Genomic DNA, 17,074 nt, shown 5'->3' with positions numbered 1-17,074 from the left:
AATGCCAATTGTTTTCTTTTAGGGTATATCTTACTAACTTAAGGACCTCTGGGCAGGTGGGTTTGCAACTTTTGTGGACTTGTTTGCAAAACAATTTTACTGTTTTAACAGTTATAAAGCCATCTTACATGTTGCTATGTCACTGATTAACTGATCTTTGGCTGGCCACTAGTAGCTGGGATCAGGCCATTTGGTCAGTATTTATAGTCCAACCATGCTGGTGCATTTGCATTTCCTGCCCTAGCAATGGAACTGGCCAAGATTTAAGGATTTCTGTTTTGGGTCTTTTGTTATTTTAAAATAGCTTGGCAACTGAGCCAAGTGTAGTCTGGCCAAAGCCAGTCTCCATCAGACTTCAAAGAAAAGACCAGCTGTGTTTACACCCAACAAAGGGCAATCCTTGCAGCCTGTAAGGGAAAAGAGACAGTGGAGCAAGTCTCACCTTACTGGAGGGTTTGGTTGCTTTTTTTGTTTCCTTGTTTCAAGAACAAATATGGAAAGAAGGAGATGATACTTCACAATTCTGGAAAGGCAACACCATAGGTGCAGCTTCCAACAATTGCCACAAAGCTGAAGTCATGCTGCACCTTGGTTGGTGGCTTTTGCTGAATTGGTTTTGATGAGAGCCAAGCACCAGTGTTCTAAATTCCCAGGTAGGTACCAGACTCATTTTGCTACTGGCACAGATCCAATCATGGCTACGTGGAGAGTTTTGGGCACCAGGTTGGCAACTGAGCCAACTGACTTGCATGCAGTCCTCCATCATCATGTTATAAGAATTTTGAGGTCATATATATATATATAATAATTGTTCATAAAACATGTACATGAATGTACAGAAACATGTCTGAAGCAGCACAGGAAAACAGGCCTGACTGACACCATTTTGACTCTCTCTGACCAGGTGTTCCTCTGCAAGGAAGAAGTGGGGTGGGGGGAACCTTCTCATTGTCTCAGGAATTAAAGTGATAATCCCTGGCATCCTGATACCTGGGTGCCAGACAAAAGGGTGTGATTAACTTGGCTGGGAAACAGGGAAATGTAAATATCTCTCAATTTTGTTGATTAGGTTTTGGGGGCAGGGGGCAGGGTCCAGGATGCTCAGATTACTGCCACCAGACCTCCCCGTTCATGATGTGCCTATGATGAATCTAGGGAGGGGGGGTCTTGGGCTACACCCCTTCTGTGACATATGGATGATGCTTCTGGGGGGTGGGCTGAAACCAATTTCAAATCTCTTTTTAAGGGCAAGACATCTTTGTTTGGGGTTCCTTCCTTGTTCTCCTGTGTGAGAGGAAGGACCCTGTTGCAACAGCGAAAATAAAGGCTTTGCTTCTCAAACTTCTCTGGTTGGCCTCTGTTATATTCTCCAACCGATGGAGAACCCAATAAGGGAATAAAGGCAGATTTTTGCCTATATCAGTCACATCAAGGAAAGTAGGGGCAGGGCTGAGTACAGAGATATTTGACAAAGGGAACTCACAAACCCCTATTTAAACACCTCTGCCTTTTTTTTTTTTTTTTTAACATACTTTTTATTAATTTTACAAAATACAAAAAAACAAAAAAACGGTACATACTTAAACCCCTTTTCCACCTCCTTCCTACCCACCCACATGGGTCCTCCCCTGCCACAGAAGTATCCCATGTTTGTGAACAGTCAGAAATGGTCCATTTTATGCTTGGATTTCTGTCCTCCTCCCCCTCCCCTGACCCCAAAGCTCCCCCCTGCCACCAGGGAGCTCCAGCAAACCAGGGCAGTACGCAGGAGGACATCCATCCAACCATCTATTGTTATACCAAAAAAAGAGAAAAATAGATATAGGAAAAAAAGGGGAAAAAGAAAGGGCGAAGAAAAAAAAGAAAAAGAAAAAAACAATACAAAACAGAAAATTTTTTCTTGCATTCATAGTTGAAAAACCATATTTTATGGGCTTCCCCTCCCCCCCTTCCCCGGTTTTCATCCCTTTTTTATCATCTGCAACAGTTTCTTACTTTATAAAAATACACCTTTGTATCTTATACAACTTATAAATCAATTGTTAACATTTTCATCTAATATTCAAATCACTGAAAATTCAAACTCCCATTTTCTCTTCCCGTGCCTAATTTTTTTTTTCTCCCTCTATAAGCCTCCATATTTTCACATTTTCCAAAATCCATTCACTTTTAAAACTATAACTATTCTCAATTTAACCTTACATCCCCGATTACCGGCTCCACCCCCCTCTGCCTTGTTCCATAGTTAATATCATTTCCATTTCCATTGTGTGTGTTTCTCCATCTTGCATACTGGGACAAGTGAATTGTTGTAAGAGCAAGCTACAGTCAAGCAATGTAGTTGAGATCACAAACATGTAGAATTGTAGCATTGGAAAGGACCCTGAAGGTCATCCAGTCCAAGCTCCTGTGAACCGACATCCTCTTGTGGTGACCATAACCTAGGTTTAAAGTGCCATTTGGTGCCCTGCTTATATATCCAAGTTTCCAACACCACCAAACACTTGCTTGATTCAGTCAGTTAGGATTGCAGGAGCCTTTGCTGTGATAGTTGGCTGAAAGGGACTGTGAATCCCCCAGGACCTTCTAGGGCTTGACAGCATGAACTGTCTTTTCCATTTACCCTCAGAGTTGAAGGTATGGAAGGTAGCAGGTGGTAGTTTCCAGGGCTTTACCTGCGACTCTGCCTTGGCCTTACACTTGTACTTGAACTGTTGTTTCTGAGGGGAAGAGAGTGGCATAGCAGTGAACTCAACCCAAGGTGGGGACTCTTGTCTTTCCAGGTATGAAGTGATATGGTGTCCCAAAAGTCCACAAGCTCATGGAATCGTAGAGTTGGAAGGGACCTAAAGCATTGTCTAGTCCAACCCCCTGCAGAGCAGGAATCACAACAAAGAATCCCTGCCAGATGGCGTTGGGTCACTGTTGCCAACTTGTGCATGAAATAGATGAGACCGAGTGGGCCAAAATCTGATCCATGGTCAGTGACCTTGGAACTCCATTTAAGCTCTAGCCTTCTCCAGCTTTTGGGGGCTACAGCTCCCATCAGCCCCAGCCAGCATGGGTTTGCCATTGTTCTGGTGACCGATGAGAAGTTGAAGAAGCCCTAGTGGCAGGGCAGTGGGGGCTGAGAACCCTGATTTCATTCTGTGTAATGCATAAAACTGGCCTGAGGTGCTTTTAGACCAGGCATAGGCAAACTCCGGCCCTCCAGATGTTTTGGAACTACAATTCCCACCATCCCTAGCTAACAGGACCAATGGCCAGAGATGATGGGAATTGTAGTCTCAAAACATCTAGAGGGCCAGAGTTTGCCTATGCTTGTCCTAGACCTCTGACAGCTGCTTTCAAGGGGCTTGGAAATAAAGCTTCTGGAGCCCTTTTTGGCATTCATGGAATGTCAGGTGGGAAAGGCTTGGTCTGGTGGACCAAATTGGCGTAATTAAGCCCAAATGCATGGGTAGCAATGTTGCTGTGGCTTTTCACCATCTTACTAAGACCTGCCTTTTCTCCCAGGCCTTTGGAGAACTCACTAATACTGCCTTAGGTCTAGGTGCTTTTGAACACCTCATGGTCTTAGTGCAGTAATGTTGTGTTGTAGTGTATGGAATTGGTTTTAACTGAACTTGGTCTGTTGAACTACCTTCATATTGTTGTACAACTCTTTGGGGCTTCTGGTGAAAAATGGTTTATAAATTCTTTGAAATAAATAAATCAAATAAAAAATAACTTCCATGAGTAGCCTTGTTGGTATATTTGAAAAAAGATCCCAAAGTCATAGGAGAGCAATAAATTGATTAGGACTAAGTGAAATGTCACAAACAACATGATCATTCTTTCTGCAGGATTTTTCTCTGTGATGTTTTGGTTGGCCCCAGACTGTTTTAACAGATCACTGAGGCTGCTACCTTTAATTAAGGTTTAAGGATGCAGTCCTAACTAGGGCTGGGCGATATCTGCTTCCAAACATCGTTATATATCGCCAGCTAAACTTCACAATATGGCGGCATATTATGATGTCAGAAAGGAGATGGGGAGGAAGGTAGCAGTTGCCAGCCCTGGATGCGATTATCATCACTGTGTGCAACTTCTGCCTCTTCCTGGCAAGGCTGGGCAGGTGATGCTACCCTGGGCAGAGCACAGCAGCCAGGGCACCACATGGCATGGCATGGCATGGCACTGGAACTGCCAGCCCAGTGATAGTCTCTCACTGTACAAGGGGCAACTACCACAAACCACTGTTCTGCTCTGCGCAAGGAGGAATGGAGGGAGGAAGCAGCCTGCCAGCACTCACATGGCCAGGGAACTAAATGAAGGCACTGGCTTGCAGGCAGCCAAACCCCACTCCCGAGACCAGCGGCTGGGCTGTGTGTGGGGGAGTGTGTGTGTGATCAGGACCAGAGATTAGTGATACATTGTCTGATTGGAAATTATAAAATCGCTCTCGTGATTTTAAATTTAAACCAGTTTCAGACAACGTATCGATACATTGCCCAGGCCTAGTCCCAACCATGTCTACTTAGAAGTAAAGTCCCATGTAATGGAGCTAACTCCCAGATAAGTGAGGTTAGGATATTTGCAACTTTAGCTAATTAACTGGTGAAAGCAGTTTCAGCTGAGAGAGGCTACATAAATAGCTAGCTGTTGCTATTTTGGTTCCAGTTTGTTATTGTTATAAATATAACATTATTTTATTAGGAAATAGAAGACATTGGCAGGCAGCCTCTTTTTTCCAACAATGACTTGTAGTTTTTGTTTACTAAATTGTAGTTTATCTTATGACAAAGGCCGCAAGAAGGGTAAATCTCAGCTCCCAGCTAGTTGGTATGGGATTCATTAGAACTGGCTTATTAAGACGGGCGGGCATGTGGACCATTTGGGAGCCTTTCAGAGATGCAGAGCTCAAGGCATTCCTGTTTTTCAGTCAGATGCCTTTGTTGTGCTCTGTGGAAACAGAAAACAGAAGCACTTTGTTTTCAGAGCTGGGAGGGAGGAAGGAGAAATAAGTTTTGAGCTCAAGTCAGGGTTGCCATTTGAGCAGTGAAGAATTTTGTATTTGTAGCTTACCTTAATTACTAGATCAGCAGACCTGAGATCTTAACCAGGAGGGCTTTCCCGTGATCTTGCTTAGGGCCTCTTGCACTTTTGTCTGGGGTTGCAAATATCAACCTGGGACCAGTCCTTTTTGCTAGTCCCAAGTAGGTGAGAGGTCCCTGCCACTTTAGGATCTCTTGCATGTCTCTTTAAGGCATTTGAATGAATATTATGAGATACACAGCAGTATTGCAGAGGGAGGATGCACATCTTTTAGCTTGTACTTTTGCTTCTTTGACACTACTTAAATATAAAATGCCACCAGCTCTCAAGGAGCCGACAGGGAGAACAGGTCATTTGCAGAACAGAGAATGACAGTGGCACGGCGGCTAACTTACAGTTAGTTTCTTTATTAAGGAAGCAGAACAGAGAAAACACTGAGACTTCTAAGGGTTGGTGCTATCTAGATAAGGCATCCCTAAACTCGGCCCTCCAGATGTTTTGGGACTACAATTCCCATCATCCCTGACCACTGGTCCTGTTAGCTAGGGAAGGTGGGAGTTGTAGTCCCAAAACATCTTGAGGGCCGAGTTTGGGGATGCCTGATTTAGATGAACCAGTTGCCTGGATTGGCTTGTAACTCCCCCCACTCAAACTCTAACCCTCTGTGTCAAGCATCTTCCTCTGTCTACAGTGAGCCCCAAGGGACCCTCTCTGTTTCTGCCTGGCTCTCCGCTCTGTGACATGCAGTAGATGCCTTGTTCTGGCGGCGGCAGCGGGAGGGGGGGGGAGGGCTTGCAGGCTGTCAGCAGAGAAGCTGGGCACTCGCCTCTCTTCCATCTGTTGAGGCAGAGCATAGCCATTGTGGCTAGTACCCATCTCCCTCCCCTCCCTGGTCAGACTTGGAATTGAGCTTGCAGAAAGAACCCACAAACAGCAGAGTTCCCCTCTTACTTGGCAAATTAGTATAACGCTTAGCCTGTTCTTGATGATGTCACGGGGAAGACAACAGGGTCAGGTGTCTCCCACAGCTTCTTCTATGAAACTCCAACCAGCCTGCCTGCCTAATTGACCTTTCTTGCTGCTGTGGTGGCAGCAAGGGAGTAGTTTGGGACTGGGGGACCTCCAGCCAATAACCTCCAGTTATTGGACTCTGTCAGCCTCAGCCGGCCTGGCCAGTGAGTCAGGATAATGGGAGTTGTAGTCCAGCAACATCTGGAGGGCACCAGTCCTCTACTCCTAGAATAAAGGAAATTCATTTCTTTGAAAATAATTTTAGGCCACTTTTAAGCATAAGCTTCACAAAGTAGTTTGTAATTTATCATGTTGTGTGAATCACAGTGCAGTTTAAAAATCCCAGTTGTGTTTTGATGAGCCGTGCTTCTGCTCTCTCCCTTCCCACTCTTCGTTTTTGCAATTTCAGTGGGGCATCTGACCAAGGGCTTCATTTTGCCCACCTTCAGCTTAACAAACTTTCAGTTGCACCTGTTCCCTTTGCTATAAAAAGGTGAAATAATTCATCTGGTTTTGTTTTTAAACAGAGCAAATAGTGGAAAAAGACGAAGGGCCCTATTACACCCACCTGGGATCTGGACCAACTGTGGCATCCATCAGGGAACTCATGGAAGAACGGTAAGTTGCAAAACATGTGCAGTTTCAAAAGATTTCTTCTCTTTTCTCTTTTAGAATTCTTGCATCAACATAGATAACCTTCAGCACTTTGATTCTGTGATCACTGTAACTCCCTGTAAAAGGGAGACAATAGGAAAAGGGTGCAGGTGCCCCATAATTTTTAACAAAGTTTTTAAAACAGGTCTTTTGGGCAGAAGAGGTATTGCAAAAAAAACAGCTGTGTTAAAAATAGAAACTTTTCTTTGTCAGGTATAGGAGGTGGGGAAGGGAAAGGGAAAGAAATTAAGAATAAGGTTTTCATGCAAGTGACCCCAAATCCTTGCCTGACTTGGAGTGACACAAATTTTATATATTTACTGAAGTTCAGTGCAAATCTGGAATATTGAAAAACTTACATTTAAAAAGAAGAATGAAAAGGAATGTGTGCCTGACAGGTATGCAGATACCTGTGCACATGTCCACAGTAGACTTTTCTGTGATTCTGTGGGAATCTGGAATATTGGAAAACTTGTAGTTCAAAATTAAATTAAAGAAGTGCTTTCACACAAAGAACCAAATACTTGCACACGGTGCCCATAATGGGCCTCAGACTTTTGGAACTTACAGTGTGTGGGGAAGTAATATTTGGGAGCCAGTGTGGTGTAGTGGTTAGAGTGCTGGACTAGGACCTGAGATCCCTACTTGGCCATGGAGCTCACTGGGTGACCTTGGGCCAGTCACTGCTTCTCAGCCTAACCCAGGCTTCCTCAACCTTGGCCCTCCAGATGTTTTTGGCCTACAACTCCCATGATCCCTAGCTAGCAGGACCAGTGGTCAGGGGTGATGGGAATTGTAGTCTCAAAACATCTGGAGGGCCGAGGTTGAGGAAGCCTGGCCTAACCTATCTTGAAGGGGTGATGGCAAATAAATGAGGATGGAGAGAGAACCATGTATGCCACCTTGAGCTCTTTGGAGAAATAGGTGGGATATTAATGCAATAAGCAAACAAACGAGGGGAGGGCACACAGCAGCACACGGCGTGAACACATCCCATCAAGTGCTACCCACTAGTGTGGACAGGAAGCACCAAGATGGATTTGGAGGCATAATAATTTTGAAAGTGCTCATAGATGGATGAAGGTATACAAATGTGAATGGTGAAACAGTGACCCACATATGCCTGAAACCATGAATGTCCTAGTGTTGGTGCAGACTTGGTGGAGATTCCTCTGCCTCTGGACCTAGTTGAGGCAAGGAGAAATAACAGACATCTCTGCCTCTTTTCCTTTCTGCTTTAGCCCTTAGTGCTGCAGGCGTACAGCCTCAGTCCTCTGTTTTGACTGGCAGGTCCATATATGCTGAGTCAGGCATTCAGCCCAAAGACAAAGGGTCTGAGCAGACCTCTTCATCTTCCTGTTATATGGCAACTTGCATTGTATCTGAAACCAGCCAACCCAGTCGAACTGATCTGGACTTGTTTGTGTGTTACTGATGCTGATCACTTTTTCCTACCACCTAGACTTTGCAAAACAGATGAGAAAACAGTTTAAACATACTAGCAAATTGGTTTCCTCCTTTAGAGAGAAGGGTTTTAATATAAATTATACTACACAAATTATATATGTGTATGTAAAAGTAACAATTGTTGAAATGTGTTATCTCTTAGTTGGTTGCCTCCAACTAAGTTCCATTCACAGTAGAAGCATTGAAACTAATGGGTCTGCGTTAGTCATGTCCATTCATTTCAATGGATCTTCTCTGAGTAGGATCCACTGATATTATTTACATGGGGCTGGGGGGGGCACCACACATCTTTTTTGCATATTCGGATTCAGTGAAAATAAACCCTTCAATGTAAATTTGGTTATTTATTTTTTTTAAAGGGAAGATATACCTCTAATTTTTAGATTATCATAAACCTCCCAAATTAAGGTTTTCTTTTTAAAAGGTTTAATAATTGCTTGTGAAACGTGGTAGAAATCTATTGGAAGACAACACATGCCCTACTTCTCAGGGTTGGTGTGGGGATTAAATAAGCAGGGGGAGAACCATGTACTTCACCTTGAGCTCCTTGGATAAAATGGTGGGATATAAATACAATAAAGTAATAAAGTCCACATGAGTTTTCTGAGAAGGGAGGAGGGAGCATGTGGCTTGTTTCTCATCCTCCAAATCATGGTTTGGAGAATTGTCTGAAGACTGCCATGTTTTTAAAAAGGGAAGGCTGGGCTGAGGCTCACATCCTCTCAGCATTAAAAATGTAAGACGTTCAGTTACTTCTTTTAATTGCTGCCAATAGAAGTGTTGTCTCCCTGGCTCATCCAGAAGGTCATTTGAATTTTAGGTATAACATACAAGAAAGAGGTGCTTTTTCCTATTGTTTCCATTGAGGAGTTTTACCCAGGCAGCAGGGAGGGTTAGTGCTGCAGACTGCTTGCAGGGGGGCCAACACATGTTCAGACTGATTAGGTTACTCCCCTGCAGTTGACTCATAGACTGCTGAAGAAACTGAGTCACCTCTAAACACATTGCCACTGAATCACCATCACAGGCAGCACAACCAGAGCTGGGAAGCTGACGGTCCTAAAGGTGGAGGTTGGAAAAGAACCTCTGTGCATCAATAACTGATATGAAGAACAGCTCCCACGCTAAGTGAGTTCTTTTGAGAAGCACGTCTCCTGCAATAAAGTGAAATGCAACCTTTTTCCAGTGAATAGCAAAGCCCCGGTCTGTGACCTCCGGTATCCTGGAGATGCTGCTATTTGGGAAGGTTGAGTTGCAATTAATAGAACTAATGTAGGAAGTTTTATTTGCCTGTCTCTTAGCTATGATGCCCCGAAGCACTGGGATGGCAAAGCAATAATCACACCAAGCATTTTAGAGTACATGTTGGGTGAAACATACACAAACCAGTCCTGGCTTCGTAAGCCTTGCACTTGCATGTAGCCTCCCTTTGCTCTTCCTTTCACACAAGCAGCTGAACAAGTCATGTTTCATTTCCTAACCACAGCTTCCTGTTGCATCCAAACTCCTAAACTATGGTGAACAGCTCACAAACAAGCTAGAATATTAAACCATGGTTTTGAAGTTAGCTTACTATCCTGGCTAACAGGACTGTCTTAAGCATATGCGTCGCTGGGGTGCAAAGATCCGCCCGGCGCCTGCCCCCCCCCCAGGTTGCCCTGTCCCAGGTGCGCAGGAGGGTGGAGCCGTCTGTCCGTCTCAGCATCTTGCTGGCTCGGTCGCCCCTGAACTCATGGCACAGAGTCGCCTGCAGCAGAAGAGCCCACTGCGGTGCTCCAACCAACGGGCGGGCACCCCTGGGAGCCCGGCGCCCAGGTGCCCCGCACCCCTTGCGCCTATGGGTAAGATGGCCCTGCTGGCTAGTTTGAAAGCCATTTGGCAAGTGGAAGCCTAACCCACCTTGTAATCTTTCTCCAGTCTTTCAGGAAGAGGTTTCACTCAGATAGTCCTCCAGAGCAGAGCTCTCAGTCATTCGCCCTGTTTGTCTTCCTAATGTTGTGACTTTTCCAACCAGGTATGGTGAGAAGGGAAAAGCCATCAGAATTGAAAAAGTGATCTACACAGGGAAGGAAGGAAAGAGCTCCCGCGGCTGCCCCATTGCGAAGTGGGTAAGTGGCTGCCCTCCTTTCCCCTGGCATTTAGCATTTATCCCAGAAACCTGGCTGAAGAGCAGTTTCTATGCAGTCACACAAGAATGTTATCAAATTCTGCCAAAAAGACCCTCAACAACTCTCATGGCAGGAATAGCGGAAGGAAGATACCAGTTCATAGTGGATGAGGAGGAGGAGGAGGAGGAGGAGGAGCGGGAGGAGGAGGAGCGGGGTAAGAGCTCTCACTTAGGATGCCACTTCACTCCAGTTGCTTGGGCATACCAATGGAGGAAGGCTTCTACAGCCCACTTATGGTCTTCCCAGAGGGATCAGGCTGGCCATCATGGGAAACAAGATGTTGGACTGAGTGGGCTTTTGGTGGTCTGATCCAGCAGTCAGGTGGCTCTTAGGTTCAGGCATGGGTGTGGAGACTGTCATCAGCCAACAGAAGTGCAGCACTGCCATGCCAGGGCAGTCAGCAGCAACTGCAGTTCCTACATTTGTATGGAAAATAAGTCTACATTGTGTCACTTTGCCCCATTAATGTTGACTTCTCTTTGGGCAGTTCTGCCCAGGAGGCTGGGCAGCACTACTCTGGCCTCTTTGGGGGAGGATGGCAGGGTGAGGTTGGAGGCTGTATTTTCCTTAACCAAGCAATATCCTCTCCTGTTCCCCAGGTCATCAGGAGGGACAACTTAGAGGAGAAGCTCTTGTGCTTGGTGCGACACCGTGCTGGTCATCACTGCCAGAATGCTGTCATCATTATCTTGATTCTGGCCTGGGAGGGGATCCCTCGTGCCCTGGGGGACACCCTGTACCAAGAGCTCACTGAAACGCTCACGAAATATGGAAACCCCACCACTCGGCGATGTGGGCTGAACGACGAGTAAGTTCCTTTAGCCCTGGCCAGGCTGCTGGAGACAAGAGGCTGGTGGGACACAGCATTTTCTCAGAGATCTATGGAATTGATTTACTGAAAGGTTCCTTGGACTGGGGAGAGGCGGGTCCTTTATTGACTCCTGATTTCTGCTTCTGAAGAGGTGAACATTTTACCTCAAAAACTAACAAGTTTCTCCTGCTTTCCCTCCTTCCTTCTCACCCCTGACTACCATTGATTAGGGGCCAAATAGAATATCCTTGGGTCCATATCAAACTTGTCCCCTCCAGGCCAACATTTTCAGCTCCTTCCTGCTTCAGATTCAGTGATAACGGGAATTAGCAATCCTTTTTAAAAAACAACAATCTTGACATGAGACAAAAAATACTAGAACTACACTGTTGGAACCATCCCCACCAGAGCACTTTTACCTTCTGGAGCTGCTGTGCCAAATGGGTCTTAGCCCTCCCAAACAAGGCAAAGTTTTTTTAAATTTTTTAAGTTCTTCGCCTCATTTACCAGCTCCATGAGGCTCTTGTAGGGATGTGTGAGACATCATGAGAGCCTCCCAGAGCCCACACGAGGGCCTCCTAGAGTCCAGTAAGCAAGATAGAGAGCTTAAAAGCTCTTTCTGTGCTGGGGAATACCCTGTGCAAAAATAGCTTTAAAGCTCTCTGCATTCTGTGCATTCAATTTGTGCAGTTTCAGCCAGCCAGCCTTCAGCCAGGTAAAGTTGAAACCGCACATGTTAACTGCATATAAGTTGTGAGTTACCTGTACACGATAAATTGTAGCAATGTGTTAGAAAGCTCCCATGATTATGAATACTTATCTAGAGAAAAGACCATAAGATTTAAGCTCATTAAAATATTGCAACATATTAGCCACCGATAAGACATGCATACATAACAGTTAACACACTACGTTACAAGCACATTAAGAGTTAATCTTGGGAATAAAGTTCACATCACATTAATATGAGCACAACCCATACAGTGAGGGGGGAAATTATTTGATCCCCTGCTAAATTTGCCCGTTTGCCCTCTGACGAAGAAATGATTCTTGTTGTTATTCTGTCTCTCACAGCTACAATAAACCTACCATTAAAATTATGGACTGGTCATTTCTTTGTCGGGGCAAACGGGCAAATATAGCAGGGGATCAAAAACTTTTCCCCCTGACTGTACCTCCCACATTTTCAGAAAGGAAAGGAAATCCTTTTAACTGCTTTATAAGTCAATCCTTTTTAGAGGTCAAGTGTTGGTTTATGGTTGTGCTCCCGTGATGGGCATCTCCTGATGGGGGGATTTGGCCCTCCCAACTCATTTGTGGTTGACACCTTTAGATTTAGTGGGTTGGGAATGAGAAGAGCACAGGCCAGTAGCTCCATTTGGCTGCTGTGGACAGCATCTGAAATGCCTTCCTTTGTATTCATTGCAGCCGGACCTGTGCATGTCAAGGCAAGGACCCCAACACCTGTGGTGCCTCTTTCTCCTTCGGCTGCTCTTGGAGCATGTATTTCAACGGGTGCAAATATGCTCGAAGCAAAACGCCCAGGAAATTCAGACTTCATGGAGACAACCCCAAAGAGGTTCGTGAGACACCAACCCCCCCCCACCTCCCTTTGTTTTGCTTGTTCATTTTTCAAGGGGGATTAGGGATCCAGGGTTCACCAGCATCTCTTAAAAGGGAAGAGCAATGACATGGGACTCTGGCAAAGTTTACGCGAGACTTCCCCCAAAGTATGCTGACCAAATACCTACTTGCATTTGGTCAAGCAAGTCGTTGCTTCCTCCTTGTAAACGTGAAAGGGCTGGAAAGTAGCCTCTACAAACCATACCAAAAATAAGTGGATGGAAAAAGTTTTGGAATTTGTCCTAATGGCAAAAATATTTAAGAACTGAAGGAGGGGGGCTGGTGGCGGCACTAATAGGGAAACTGCTTCACGAATTGCAGCCATAGCCATTGTACTGATTACTCCAGAATGAATTTCTTGCTTCCTCATTTGAAACGCGTTCACAGTTCTTAGAAATAATATAGGTTATTGATCACTATGGATTGCATCCAACTAAGTTCTGCTCAGAGTAGAACAATTGAAAGGAATGAACCTAAGCTTGTCATGCCCATTAACGTTGGTGGGTCTACTGTGAGTAGGACTGGCATTTGGCTACAACTCTATGGTGCTAGCTCAGGCATCCCCAAACTTTGGCCCTCCAGATGTTTCGGACTACAATTCCCATCATCCCTGACCACTGGTCCTGTTAGCTAGGGATCATGGGAGTTGTAGGCCAAAACATCTGGAGGGCCGCAGTTTGGGGATGCCTGTGCTAGCTTTTAATATTTGGTAGAAAGGATTGGGTCTTGGTGAAACTCCCTTGTTTTGGAAATGTCCTTGCCGGCAGTAGTTTTTGATGCAGCTCATTTGAAACGCTTTACTATGGATGCATTTTAAAAAGGTGAAGGGGTTAGAGGCTATAGAAAAGTCTTCCTGTAGAAAAGTCCCTGCTTTGTGTGCAGAAAGTCCCAGCCTGAATGAATCTCTGGCATCTCCCATGAAAAAGGATCACAGGTGCTGACAGCAAGGTAGGAAATGACTCTGGTCCTCAGGAAGATGCTGTTGGCTGCTGGGCACAGGAGGCAAGATTGAACTAGGTAGTCTGACTCAGCAATGAGCAACGCTGACTCTCCCAATCTCTCATTGCAGGAAGAAGTTCTCAGAAGAAGCTTCCAGGACCTGGCCACAGAAGTCGCCCCACTTTATAGTAGGCTGGCACCCCAGGCCTACAAAAATCAGGTACCTGGAATGGCCCACTGTACAGCTCTTGTTATTATTGTGTTGCTGATTTAAGTATGGATCACAGTGGTTCTCAAACTTTTTTCTCTGGGCCATATTTCAGAACAAAATTTGCTTGTGCCACACTGAATTTTTGACCAGGGGTGGGGTGGGGACCAGCTTTTAGCAGTGCTTGACTGGTAACATTGAATACATCTACTTTATATGCTCACTCATGGGACACCCAGAAAGTATAAAACAATGCAGCTACATAAGAACACAACTCATTCCAAAATATTATTATAAAGCACCTCTTTCATACTGTATGTACCCCACAGTGAGAGGTGTGAGCTTGCAGCATCACTTGATGGCTCTTGCTCTCATGTTGAAAAGATAGCTATCCATATCCTGCAATAAATAAATGATACTATACTAGGTATACTGAAATGTTTAAATGTTTCTTTGGTTATCCTCAAATCTTCCCACCACGCTTGCCATCCTCTCCTGCTGGTGTGCCACAGCCTTTAAGAACCATTGACCTATCCTGTCTATGAGGCTGTTGCCAAGGTCTGTTGCAGGAAATGCTCTGATTCGTTGTATACTGGTTTGATTGATTTACAGCAGTCTTTGCCCAGTCTGCTATCTTCAAGATGTTGTTGGACCACAACTCATCTCCCAAAACATTGGCCAGCACTGCCTGGGGCTGACGGAAGCTGGAGTCCCAGCAACATCTGGAGAGAACCAGATTGGCACTAGGAGAAGGCAGTATAAAAATATTGAGCAAACAAAAGATGGAGCCTGAGGTGGGGCTAGGTAAATGAAGGGTCAGGTCTTTGTGTAATCATAAAATTCTAGAGTTGGAAGGGACCCAAATGGCCATCTAGTCCAACCCACTGCAGTGCAGCCTTGTTTTCAAGGAGAGTCCAGTCTTGGACTGCAAGTCCCATCAGCTCGAGGCAGCATAATGTTGGATTCCAGGGCAGATGGGAGGGTGGCTCTGGTGGCTGGGGCTGGTGGGAGTTGGAGTCCAAAATGTCTGGACAGCACCAGGTTGAGAAAGACTGAAGGAGTCCATTGAAAGTGTGGCTGTTGCTTTTGTCTTGGCCCTCAGATTTTAGCTCTTTGTCCCTTTACAGCTCTAACAAATGCCCCCCTCTCCCAGCTTGTGGAAAGCTGTCCCAAGAGAAGCATGCTTTTGCCCTCTTTTAGATTTCAGGCAGGGACTTTTACCTTTCTCCAGCCTTTTGGTCTCTTCTAGTGGTGCGGGAGCTGTACTGCCTCCTCCCCCTATCTAAAGCTATGTTTTTAGCATTTATTTGTGTTGCTGTGTTTTTACTTGTTTTTTATTTTGTTTTAATGTAAGACATTTGAGTTGCTGCTGCTGCTGCTGTTACATTTACATTTATTTATAGCCCGCTTTCTCCCAGGTGGCTTACACAAATTAAAATGACACAGATAAAATACACAAATCTAAAAATGTATAAAAGACAATTGTTACAAAATAATTAAACTCCATCTGATGTCAACTCCAGGGTGACTTCAGTATCGTCTTATTTTTATTCTACTCCTGACTGTGTTCTGTGGGGAGAGGGAGGGTTAGGGAAATTAGGTGAGTTTTTCTTGTTTTGTTCAACTTCATGCTTTGTGCTACCTAATAATAATAATAAATAAATAAATAACAACAGGTTATAAAAGTTACATATTAATATAATAAACAAAAAAAAACCATACATCTTTCCCAAGGTACTGCTGTAATTTAAGTTGTTGCTGTCTTTTCTCATCAGGTTACAAATGAGGATATAGCAATAGACTGCCGGCTTGGACTGAAAGAGGGGAGGCCCTTCTCTGGTGTGACAGCCTGCATGGACTTCTGTGCTCACGCTCACAAAGATCAGCATAACCTTTATAATGGGTGTACTGTGGTAAGGAAGCATCATTGCTAATTTTATTATTTATTCATTGCATAAATGATACAATAATTGCATTCATTTTCTACAAGGAGCTCAAGGTGGCATACATGATTCTCTCCCCCCCCTCCCATTTTTATCCTGTGAGGCAGGTTAGGCTGAGAGGCAGTGAGTGGCACAAGGTCACCAGGTGAACTTCATGGCCGGCTGGAGGTTTGAACCCTGATCTCTCTCTCCCAGATCCTAGTCTAACATTCTAACCACTACATCTCTCTCTCTCTCTCTCTCTCTCTCTCTCTCTCTCTCTCTCTCTCTCTCTCTCTCTCTCTCTCGCATTTCTCTCTCTCTCACATTTCTCTCTGGAAAATTCCACAGGGGTGGCTGTCTTAGTCTGTTGCAGCAAAGATTCTTGTAAGCCATTCTTCACCAACATGGAACTTTCCAAATGTTTTGGACTACTGCTTCTATCAGCCAACTTAAGATGCGTCTGACTTTTGACTAAATGAACTCTAATCCATGGAAACTTTCTTACGTAATCAACTTTAAGGTGTCACTACAGTTGTGGAAGGAAGAGTAGGGGGCTTGTTGGCTAAGCAAAGATACTTTGCCTTTATTGTGTGAAAGTGAAGCAGAAACTGAAACACAGCTCAGGGAGAGGAGACCCAAATTAAAGGACTACATGGCCTTAAGATAACCTTTGCCAACCTGGTGTCCTCCAGTTGTCTGGCTACAACTCTGCTGGTTGGAGCTGATGGGAGTTGTAGTCCAGCAGCATCTGGTGGGCACCAGGTTGGAGAAGGGCACGTTAAGGAAATGAAATAGGATGGCTGAATGAGGATGGATGAATGACTCTGTGATCCATGTCATGTTTGCTGGTTGGAAGATTCATGGAGGAGAAGGTTCTTGATGGCCACAGTACATGATGGCTCTGCAGTTGGAGGCAGCAATGCTTCTCTAAATACCAGCTGCACCTTTAAGACCAACTAAGTTTTTATTTTGGTATGAGATTTCGTGTGCATGCACACTTCTTCAGATACACTGAATTAGAAGTCCCCAGATGCTTATATGTAGATTTTTTGGGGGTGGGGTGGGGAAGGTGGAGTTTGTGAGCTGCAACGTGAGGCACCAGTGGCGGGAGGCAGCAGATGGCGGCGCGACGTTGGAGGTGGCAGTTTCAGGCGGCAGCTTAAAATGGCGAACAGGCGTTTGAGGTGACGACTGTAAGTTGTCGCCTCGGGAGGTGTGTGCCATTGTCGGA

At 45.0% G+C, this 17,074-nt stretch overlaps 1 protein-coding gene across 6 annotated transcripts in view; it reads left to right on the top strand.

Moving 5' to 3' along the window:
- Positions 1-17,074, top strand: part of TET3 (tet methylcytosine dioxygenase 3) — a 96,614-nt gene that overhangs the window by 65,719 nt on the left and 13,821 nt on the right. For all 6 annotated transcript variants that reach the window (XM_035121066.3, XM_035121070.3, XM_035121074.3 and 3 more), the window contains 6 exons: positions 6,576-6,666; positions 10,184-10,277; positions 10,937-11,145; positions 12,577-12,727; positions 13,841-13,930; positions 15,694-15,831. In XM_035121066.3, coding sequence (XP_034976957.3) covers positions 6,576-6,666; positions 10,184-10,277; positions 10,937-11,145; positions 12,577-12,727; positions 13,841-13,930; positions 15,694-15,831 — 773 coding nt within the window. The remainder of the gene's footprint in view (positions 1-6,575; positions 6,667-10,183; positions 10,278-10,936; positions 11,146-12,576; positions 12,728-13,840; positions 13,931-15,693; positions 15,832-17,074) is intronic.

The sequence above is a fragment of the Zootoca vivipara genome, chromosome 6 (assembly GCF_965207765.1).
Source record: "Zootoca vivipara chromosome 6, rZooViv2.hap1.1, whole genome shotgun sequence".
NCBI classification, from domain to species: domain Eukaryota; kingdom Metazoa; phylum Chordata; class Lepidosauria; order Squamata; family Lacertidae; genus Zootoca; species Zootoca vivipara.
The sequence above is the reverse complement of the archived record's forward strand: the minus strand, read 5'-3'. Positions and strand labels throughout refer to the sequence as shown.